General features: G+C 39.2%; 1 protein-coding gene across 2 annotated transcripts in view; it reads left to right on the top strand.

Moving 5' to 3' along the window:
* The first annotated feature begins 5,270 nt into the window (after positions 1–5,270).
* Positions 5,271–11,143, top strand: part of NUP107 (nucleoporin 107) — a 52,040-nt gene continuing 46,167 nt past the window's right edge. The window contains exons 1-4 of one of the 2 annotated variants that reach the window (XM_081249812.1): positions 5,271–5,386; positions 7,112–7,203; positions 7,721–7,807; positions 8,704–8,819. In XM_081249812.1, the coding sequence (XP_081105938.1) occupies positions 5,379–5,386; positions 7,112–7,203; positions 7,721–7,807; positions 8,704–8,819 (303 nt within the window). In that variant the 5' untranslated portion in view covers positions 5,271–5,378. Of the gene's footprint in view, positions 5,387–7,111; positions 7,204–7,720; positions 7,808–8,700; positions 8,820–11,143 lie in introns of both variants that reach the window. The other variant, XM_081249811.1, reaches the window with a different exon arrangement.

Raw genomic sequence — 11,143 nt, 5'->3', positions numbered from 1 at the left:
TATATATGATAGAATATAATATAAATGAAAATAAATTCAGTCTGATTATAAAAATGTAGATATTCTTATTAGAATATTTGTTGAGGAATTGAATGCAGTTGTATTGATTGAAAATGACCCACTCATTCAAAAAAATTTGAGCACCTACGAAGTGACAAAAGGTAGAGATGAATAAAACAGATATGGTCCCTGCCTTCTTGGAGCTGAACAAAAGAGCAAACACATACTAAATATTTACTATACACGGTGCATTATAATATTAGTCTATGTTTATTGGTTATTATAGACCAAACGCTGTTCTAAGTGATTTGTCTGTGTAAACTCATTTAATCCTCGCGATAAATTTCTCAGGTAAGTACTATCATTTATGTTATACAGAAGCAGAGAGGTAGTTTGTTCAAGGCTCCACTGAGTAAGTGGAGGAGCCAGGATTCAACCCAAGGAGTCTGTGTTCTGTGCCACCTCTCAAATTGCTACATAAATAATATTTAATCAAGAGTACAAACTTCTGAGGACAATACTCTTATCTCAGCTTCGCAGAAGAGGAAACTGAAGTGTAAAGAGGTGAAATAACTCATCAAATATGAACTGACGAGACCCTACCCACTACACTACACTACACTCTCTGCTTTACAGGCAAGATAGGCACACAAGGGTCAACTAGGCTCCGTATTTAAACTTTGACCCCATTTGACCTCAAGGTAAAGCATTTTCCTTCAAACCAGATACTAACCCCACCCCACCCCCAGCAAAAAATGTCATATCAGAAAAGACATAATGTACTCAATCAGTAGCTTCCTGCTATCACCACCACGACCACATCCTTTCTTAGACTCCTGTCAATGTCTCAGGGAGTCCTTCCATTAGCGTTTCTCCTCTATGTGAGGTTCCGATAACACATCTGAATCTTCGAGGGCACACACGGTTTACGCTCCACACTTAAATATTTTTTTACTGCCCTGATTCATGAGCTTCTTCTTGAAATTTAACATTTTTTCTATCTTTTTTGCTCCCTGATCTCTCCAGACCGAACTCATATCTTGCAGATTCCCCCTAAAATCCATTCAAAGTTCTGTTTTCCTTCCCATCACTGATGTATAACTGCTTTACAATATCACTGCTACTTATGCATGAAATGTGTGTCAGCATTTTATTCTGACTACCAAGATCTGATGCATCTTGAGCAGGAAGCCAAATTAAATAAAAAATAATTTTGGATTTATTTTGGTTTATAATTTGGTTTCTATGTTTAAGACTAAAATATTTCCTTGCACAATAATGTGAAATGTACTTAATGCCACTGAACTGCACATGTGGAAATGGCTAAAATGGTAAATTTTATGTGATATATATGTCATCACAATTTTTTTAAATAAGTAAATAAAAAAGCTAAAAGAGCTGGTCGACATCAAAAAGGAAAAGAAAAAGAATAAAACATTGCCAATCAAGCCCTAATATCAATTTACAAGATCTAACGGTTTTACCTCATAACAGGTTTTAAGTAAGAATATTTTAAGAAAATAATGGCCAGGGAATTCCCTTGAGGTCCATTGGTTAGGACTCCACAGGGACTTAAGATCTCACAAGCCACAGCACGACCAAAGGAAAGAAAAAAAAAACGCCAAATTTTATTTGGTGACTATAATGGTGACCTAAAATATTTATGTATTCCAAGTTTGTGATCAATTATGTATATTTGAATAGGTAAGTTTACATGATTTTTTTTTAATCAGCAAATGTCCTTTTCCCCAATCAATATCTCCCAGCTACAAGCACAGTGCCTGGTACATAATTGACACTTGATAATTATTTGTGAATGGGTGAATAAAGGATTCTTCAGGATTATAACCACTGAGCTGCTTTATATGGAGAACAAAAGGAGACTTTGCAATTATATTTATATTTATCAATATAAAGTATTAGTTATTTTGAGATCTTTATATAAACAGGGAAAAATGCTTCTGCATCAGAGGTGAAAAAAAAGGATTGGAATTAATTCAATTCAATCTATGTTACTAATGTCACTTTCTCTATGTCTTAAGTTTGATGATGCAAAATGAATGGATAATTATTGTAAGAATAAGATAATTTTTGAACATGTATAATATGCCACACATTTAATGCCTGGTACTATTTTAAGGCTTTACACATATTAACTCACTAAATCCTCCTAACAACTTTATGATTTCATACTATCATTACACCCAAAAAGAATAAACTGAGGCACACACTTGCACCCAAGGTCATGTAGCTGGTATGTGGTGGAGCTAGGATGTAACCCAAGTCAATCCAACTTTCAAGTCTGAGCTTTTGACCACTTTGCTCTATTGCTATTTTTGTATTTTGTCCTCACAATTACCCTAAGAGAATATTTTCATTTATAGAGGTGAGGTTTAGAATAGTTAAATAGCTGATAAACTGCAGAACTGAGATTTAAACCTGGGAAACCTGATTTCCAAGACTGCTCTTAACAGCCAGGCAATATTGTCTCCTGAGCCAAGCTAGGTCTTAAAACCTACATATGGTTTTGGTTCGGCCAAAAACTGGTATTTGTATTTAATTCATGATTCATGTTATTTACTATACTTTTGGCTTGTGATTCAATTCAGTTCAAGTCCATGACCTGAAGTAAATTACTTAATCTTACTGCAATTCTACTTCTTTAGATAAAAAGAATATTATGAAATTTTAATAGCATGTTTGCAATGTTTTGAGCTCAAAGAAGAAAACTGCTGTTTTAGAATTAGAACATGTTAAATTTCAGATACTCTGTATCCTCAAAGTGGACATGCCCAGTAAGCAATTGGATGTATGAGTCTGGAATACAAAAGCAAGATATGGGCTAGAACTATAGATTGGGAATCTGGGAGGAAAGAGTTGGTAGTTTAAAGCCTGAGGATAGTGCAGAGTTGAAGAAAAGAGAGCTTAGGTCAGAATTCTGGAGAAAATGAATTAACATTTAAGGGAAAGGCAGATTTCAAAAGCCCACATAGGAGACTAGTTAAGAGAAGCCAGAGAAGACTTTAAAAAGCTCATGAGGAAAGTCATGAGACCTAGGGACAGGACTGTGGCAGAGAAGAGAGTGGTCTGCAGTGTCAAATGCACCCAAGATGATGAGAGATGAAAAACAAACTTTTACTGACAAAGAGAGCATTGGTAACCTTGTTTGGAGCAGTTTTCTTTTAGCAGTGAGGGTTGAAGTCAGACTGTGTTAAGTTGCATTGTCAGTGTAAATAGAGACAAGTTTTCCTCTTTCAAAATATTTGGCTAAATTAACAATGATGCAGATGAAAAATATTTGATATGATTAAAATGTTCATACTGTTAAGTGAAAAAGCGATTATAAAACAGTGTTATAGTCTGATCCCACTTGTTCCAGTTATCTATTGCTACATAACAAGCCACCCCAAAATGTAGTGGCGTAAAACTGAAACAGAAGGGAAGGGGGCAGGGCACATTAAAAGAATGCCTAACCATTGAGGACAAGACATAAACTGGTTAGAACCAACTAGGTCCAAGATGGCAGAAGATTCAACTTCCAGTAGACCTTCGGTCTCATTATACACTCATTGTAATTGTAATACAGTAGCATCTAAATGGCACACCCACAGATGCCATGACAGTTTCCAGGCCTACCATAAAAGGCCAAAAAGTGGGCCTTGGCCCAGTTCCTGGAAATCCCCGTCCCTTCCCCAAAATAGTTGGAATAATCCTCCCACTTGTTAGCCTATGAAATTACCCAGTAATAAATTAACCACCCCATATTTCGGGGCTCACTCTCGCCTTTTGAGATGGACAGGATTCTGTCTATGGAATGTGTATCTCTCTAAATAAATCCACTTCTTACCTATCACTTTGTCTCTCACTGAATTCTTTCTGTAACGAGACATAAAGACCCTGAGCTTCATTAAGTCCTGAGACCTGGTGTGGGATTTCAATTAAAAAGTGGGTTCAAGTCCCAGTCTGAGTTCTGGCTGGGTTCGAATCCCATCCGAGTTGTGCAGTTTCCATATGGTGTTTATGCCTACTAATCGATTGTTTCAAAAGTGAACCCCAGTGCACTTTTTAACAAGTGTTCCCTCTTTGCATATGAACTGAACACTGAGCTAATCCTTTGCCCAAAGCTGCTCTTCACTTTTATTGTGTGCCTTATGGTCAATCACTTCAAGTACATTACATGAATAAAACGCATTGGAATTCACTTGCTAGGGGACACATGGCAAGAACCTGAAACACTGGCTCATACTTTGAATAAACCTGTCTCTAGCACTGACAAAAACCATTAAGACCACATTTCATTTTCCGTAAGAGAAAAGTGTTCTTTTGTACAAGAAAATTAGGATATGGGAAAAATGAGAGAGCACTAGGGTGAGACCCAAGTAGTTACTGGAGGAGGAAGAAAGTAACATTTCGATGAGTACCATGTGCAGTGCACATTTGACATCTCGTTTTAATCCTCCCAACAACTCTGCGATAAAGGCATTCTACAGATGAGAAATCTGCAGCGCAGGGGTTTCAAGCCTAGATGGAGCCCAAAGCCACGTTTCTTCAAAACCCCACGTCGTCTCAGCAGGAATTAGGTATGAAGAAGCCTTCCTAGAACGACATTTCCCAGGATTTGAGTGGAATGTAAATGCCTAAGGCAAAACTTCGACTGATTCCTTCAGGGCCAGAATATTCTTTTTGCCTATCCTGCACTTTGAAATAGAGGGTAATACCAACATCTTTTATGCTTTCTTTAAACAGGTGATCCTTTTCTCCTTAATAGGGAAAAATACCAAGTAAAGAACAAATAGCCATTATGGAAAACAATTTCAAAAACTGTAGGGGGTTTACACTACAGTTCAAACAAGGTGAGTACAGTAAGAGAGACCCAGGGACCCCCGAGGTGTAGCGCAGAGATTGCACGTCAGAATTCCAGGTCCAGGCTGTTTCTAACAGAGAATACCAGGAAGTGACTTCACATTTTTCTAGACTATCAATATACGTCAAGTATCCCAGCAGGATAACCCCGGCGCCTGGACCACGCCCATAAATGCCAGTCAAGCAAAGTGGCGGCCGCACAGCGAGGCGAAACTGTCAGGCCCCGCCCCCTGCCCCGCCCCCGTCCTGCCCCGTCCCGCCCAGCGTCGTCAACCGCTGGCACACCTTTGCGCCTGCGCAGACCGGACAAGCGGCGGCAGACGAAAGAAATTGCGCATGCGCCGAATGGGAACGTTGTTCCTTCCCTCCCGCTTCTCGCCTCTTTTTTCTACAGCGGCTTAGGGAGGACGTGCTTCCGGGTCAAAGGGTTTGCTTCCGGAGAGCGGGAAGGCTGAAACGCGGCGGTTAAACTGGGACTGAGTTTGCGAGGTTCTCGGTGGGAGAAGGCTATAGCCATGGACAGGTGAGTTCTGGTGGTGACGGCCGAGCCCGGACACTTGTCCCTCCAGGGTGTTGGAGGAACGAAACCCGACTCCCAGAGGAAGCCGACGAGGGCCCGGGTGCTGACCCTAGGACTCCTTTAACGGGCTGGGGGACTGCAGCTGATGGAAGAAAGGCCGCTTGGGTCGGGAAGGGATACAGCTAATGATAATCTTCTGGTTCCCACGGCGGCTCTGCCATCTACTCACTTTCGCGCAACATTTTTCGCTCCTGGGGTGGGCGAGGTAGGAGGTGGCCCGGCATTCGAGATGTGACCTGCCCGAGATCACAGAGCCAGTCAGTGATGGAACAGGATCTCAGCCCAGACTTTCTGATTACAGGTTCCAGCACCAGATAGTTATTGAATTCTTTCTATGACCCTGGCACTATGCCAGACACCTGCGTAAAAGATGAGTTATTCAAGGTTCTTGGCCTCTGGGGAATGTGTAGTGGAGGAGGCAGCCGAGCAGTATGGAGTGATAAGTGTTTTGTACTGCTCTGTGGGAAAAGAAATGAGGAGCAGTGAAGTCTCCCTGTCATGGGAGGTATCACGAAGACCTCTCAAAGGAGAATACTTTCTAGTTGGTGTTTGAATAGTAGCAGTAGCCTACACTGAGCAACTTAAACGCTTTAAATATATTATTAGCTAATTTAATCTTTCTAACAATCCTGTGAGGATAGCTACTGTGATCCTCTTTTTACAGCTAACATTGGGGCTAAAAAAGGTTAAGGAACTTGGTCAGTTAGGAAGCTAACAAATAGAAGAACCAAGTTGTCAACCTGGATCTGTGTCTCTAGACTCCAGGAGGCTGTTTGATGAGTAAGTATTCACCAGGTAGACCAAGGGGGCAAATGTAGGCCTCTGTAAAAGAAGCAACATGTACAAAGGTGTAAGGATATGAAAGCGTAGCTGAATGGTCACATGCAGTGTATGTTTGTATGGAGTGATGTTTTGGCTGAATATAAGGCTGAACTGGTAAGCTGGGGTCAGGTTGTAAAACCCATGCTAGGAAATTTGGACTTGATTCTGTAGGCCAGAGATAGCTATCTGAAGATTTTCAAGTGGACGAAATGCATATTAGATTCTTGTCTTAAGATACAGGCCTCTCAATTCACACAATTTATTTTCTAGACTTTGGGCAGACAATGACAAGGGCATTGTGACTACAGTAGTGCTGAGACAGGAGACACCCTTAGTGTAATCTGGGGAGAAAAAACTTGAAGGATCATTTCTCTCCAATTTACTAGATTTCTTTTTTACTTAGCCTCCCAAGTCACCAGCTTAAATAGTAGTATCCATGGTTTGAAGTATTTTGGAAACTACAGAAGATCCTTTTAAGAGTTCCTGCAGTTCTAGGGACCTCAATCCAAAGAGGAAAGGTTTACCGTCATGAAGCAGTTATCTAAAACAGTGTTATAATATAAATTTAGATTCCACGTGTTAAAATAATTCCATAGGAGAAAATAACAAGTAAGTATTAGAAAGTCATAGAAGTCTTTGTGTAGGTAAAATTTGAGCAGGACTTTGAGGGATAAGCAGGATTTGGAGCCAGAGGGGCATTGTCAACAAAAATATCAAAGACTTGGCTACTGGGATGATCTGCATCTTGACTGACTTAGGATCCTTTGGTCCAATCATGGTGATAAAGTTTTTTTGCAAATGCTACATTCTCATTTCATTCACATGAGCTTGATTATGCCATTTTAGGAGTGGCTTTGGAGAGATGTCATCTCCTGTGATCCGGGAGGCAGAGGTGACTCGGACTGCACGAAAACAGAGTGCTCAAAAAAGAGTTTTAAGTATCCTTTGCATTTTAAGCATGATTATAAAAATTGCAGCATGTTCGGAATCAGGATTATAGACTTTTCTTTTTATGAGAGATATTAAACACTAGCTATAATAATAAAATGCTATGAACATTAGTTTTAGTTTGTGTGTTTTTTTTAACTTCCCAGATGTGTTATTTTGTAAGTATAATGCTGAAATTCAGTGAGATTCATGTTTCCCTGAAAATAAGGATGTTCTATTTTACTGCTGACCATCATACTGTGGTTAGCTTCTGCTGAGATTAGATTTTTTTTATTATTTGAAATCTGACTAACAACTTTTAGTTCAATGTGTAGTAACCTAAGACTGATAACTGAGAATTTAAAGGGGAGAGGGAATTATTTACTCTTCGCATAGAAAATACGGTAGCCATAAAATACCTTGCCCTTGAAAAATGTATTCACATATTTTGTATAGTGTAAATATAGTTCATTCTAACTTTGATGGTGTCTTTTCTACATAAAAAACTTTTCTTAACTTTTCCTGTAGTTCAGGCATCCCAAGATGAAATTTTTGCTAATACTACACCAAGAAACCAGGTTATCCCCCGAACTCCCAGCTCATTTCGACAACCTTGTAAGATTTTTCTTTTTGCTTTTAAAGCATTTAATAATGATAACAATAATAGCAACTAATACCATAATATATATTATATTTTATAAATTATCTCTAATTAAGAACAAATAATAATGATTGCAGTTACTATTTGTTGAACTCTTACCATGTGTAAGTCACTGTTCTTTACATAAATGCATACTAACTATGATATAGGTATTATCTCTATTTTGCCAAGACTGAATGTGAAACTTAGAGAAGTTGATTAACGCAGATAACATAGCTAGGTAAGTATGTAAGTAATGGAACCAAAATTCGAACCATTATCTACTTACTCCAGGGCCCATGTCCTCTATACTATAGTATGCTTTATATTTTTTATTTTTTTATTTTTTTATTTTTTGTGGTAGGCGGGCCTCTCACTGTTGTGGCCTCTCCCCTTGCGGAGCACAGGCTCCGGACGCGCAGGCTCAGCGGCCATGGCTCACGGGCCTAGCCGCTCTGCGGCATGTGGGATCTTCCCAGACCGGGGCACGAACCCGTGTCCCCTGCATCGGCAGGCGGACTCTCAAACACTGCGCCACCAGGGAAGCCCTATAGTATGCTTTATAAAATTAGAATTTGGCAAATTCATGGACTCATTAGTGTCCCTTTTTTTATGCTCAGTTATGCTATAATGAAAGCATCTCTGTTTGCAGTAAAGTTTTTCTTGGTGGGCTCAGTAGTACCAAAAATTCATATTTAGAAAAATAAGTTGAATCTTCATATGATGGAAATGTTAATATTGAAAGTATTTATTTGGTTAGAATCTAAATAATTGAAAAGTGAAAATTATTCTTTATTGTTTGTTTGCTTGTTTTCTTCCATGATCAAGGCTCACGCATTTCGAATTCTTTTTACTAACCTCTTCCTAGTAGTTACTCCAACAAACCGAAGCTTACTAAGGCAGCCAGATATTTTCTGCATTCTTGGAACTGGAGGGAGGTCTCCTCGGCTTACACAGTCTTCGGGGTTCTTGGGAAATCTGTCTATGGTATGTAGAAAGATGGGGCTGAAATTTTCTTCCTTTTTATTAACGTAAGATATTTAGCTTAAAAGCTTTTAATGAGAATTTAAGTCTTATTTGTCATAAAATAATTCGTTATGTTAATTGAAATCAGTTTTTGATTAGAAAGACTTTCAGAAAACTGAGACCCTTAAGCATACTCATGTCATAGGTGGAAGCTGTGGCACCAGCGGCAGTTAGTTGCCGACAAAGTGTGTTAACCTGACAGTTTGCTGATCAGAATAAATCACGTCCGATTGGTTGCTATTGGTATAAAAGCTGAACCCAAGAAGCATAGAAGAGAAGGAAGCCAGGAGTTATCAATGAAGACTGTCATAAGGAAGGAGGACAAAGCACTAAAGGAAAGATGAGAAAATTTTGGGAGAAGTAGATGAGACACTCCTTAGGAATCACTATGGTAGAATATTTAAAATAGCAAAAGAAATGTCTTATAAACTGTGATACAGAATGACTTGACCTGGGTGCTTAAAATACCCTATAGAAAAAGAAAGAATTGTATCCAACTGAGAAGAAGGAAATGGAAGACTTTTGTTGGAGTAGTAGAGTATTGTGGCCCATTTAGTTCCAGAAACAAGATAAAAATGCCTTTTTATTTGGCTCTGTGCTTATTAAAAAGAGCTTTTGCATGTTAAACCTCTCCTTGTCTTAGAAGGTTAAATCGATCTTAGCAGTATTTATTACAGTCTTATGAATTTTTAGAGTGTTAATATCTAACAGTGATCTAGTCATTGAACAGTTTTACTTTGCTTATGAAACTGGTTTATTTTGGCAATGTTTATTCTTATTCTTCTTAAAAACATGAGTGAATTGACTGCTTCTGGGTTTTTTTTATTTTTATTTTTATTTTTTCTTTTTGCGGTATGCGGGCCTCTCACTGTTGTGGCCTCTCCCGTTGCGGAGCACAGGCTCCTGACGCGCAGGCCCAGCGGCCATGGCTCACGGGCCCAGCTGCTCCGCGGCATATGGGATCCTCCCAGACCGGGGCACGAACCCGTATCCCCTGCATCGGCAGGCGGACTCTCAACCACTGCGCCACCAGGGAGGCCCTGCTTCTGGGTTTAAGCAAAAGAAGATGAGTTTTATTATTTACTGCTTCAGAACTGCAAGATTAATAGTAAAATTGTTACTCTTAAAGAACAGGATAGAGTAAATATGTATTGATTATTACAAAATGTTTGGAAATTACTTTATAGTCAAAGATACTGTCTTGATTTGTTTTGCCTATTTTATTTTATTTTTTAATATTTATTTACTTTCCTTATTGTTTTGGGTCTTAATTGGGGCACACGGGATTTTCATTGAGGCGTGTGGGATCTTTTCGTTACGGCACGTGGTCTCATTGTTACGGCGCACGGGTTTTCTCTGTCTAGGTGTGGTACATGGGTTTTCTGTCTCTAGTTGTGGTGCGCAGGCTCCAGGGTGTGTGGGCTCTGTAGTTGTGGTGTGCGGGCTCTCTAGTTGAGGCGCGAGAGCTCAATAGTTGTGGTGCATGGGCTTAGTTGCCCTGTGGCATGTGGGTTCTTAGTTCCCTGACCAGGGATCAAACCCACATCCCCTGCTTTGGAAGGCGGATTCTTTACCACTGGACCACCAGGGAAGTCCCTGTTTTGCCAATTTTAATATCAGCTGTGAGAAGTGGTCTTAGATAGCCCTGAAGGAAGTACAATTATTTGCTATGTTGATTTTACCATGTGTCTACCTGCTAAGATTTGGTTATGGACCAAAGTATTTTTCTGAATGCAGGATATCACTACTGTGTAAGATTTTCAGTTTGAACTTTATAATAATGATGATACGTATCCAGAAGGGAGTAAACTATCAATCAGTCTTCGGTAGCTGCAGCTAAGCTCTCCTCAGCCCATAGTTACTACCTCACTAATATATAGGGCCCCAGCACCCATCTTTAGCATTTTTCCTTGGGGAGACTGATTTAAAGGTACATTTTTATTGTTGCTCATGCCTGGATTTTAAGTAAAGGTAAATTTTAAAAAGATTTTCATTACTATTTTTTAATATGTCCAAAAATATAATAGTAGAGTAAACCTCCATGTATTTATTGCCCACTTTCAACAGTTATCAGCATATGGCTGATCTTGTTTCATCTACACCCACAAGCATTTCCCCCACATTATAGTTCTCAGATTTCATACCATTTTATCCATAAATACTTCAGTAGGTATCTCTGAGACATAAGGATGCTTTCTTTAACATAAGTACAATATTGTTAACACATCTAGCCCCTCCCTACACACACACAGAGTAATTCCTTTATCATTTCAAATAGCCATTTT

This window comes from Mesoplodon bidens (genome assembly GCF_964165515.1).
Source record: "Mesoplodon bidens genome assembly, chromosome: 11".
Classification (NCBI taxonomy): domain Eukaryota; kingdom Metazoa; phylum Chordata; class Mammalia; order Artiodactyla; family Ziphiidae; genus Mesoplodon; species Mesoplodon bidens.
Note: the sequence above shows the minus strand (reverse complement) of the source record. Positions and strands in the feature narration are given on the sequence as shown.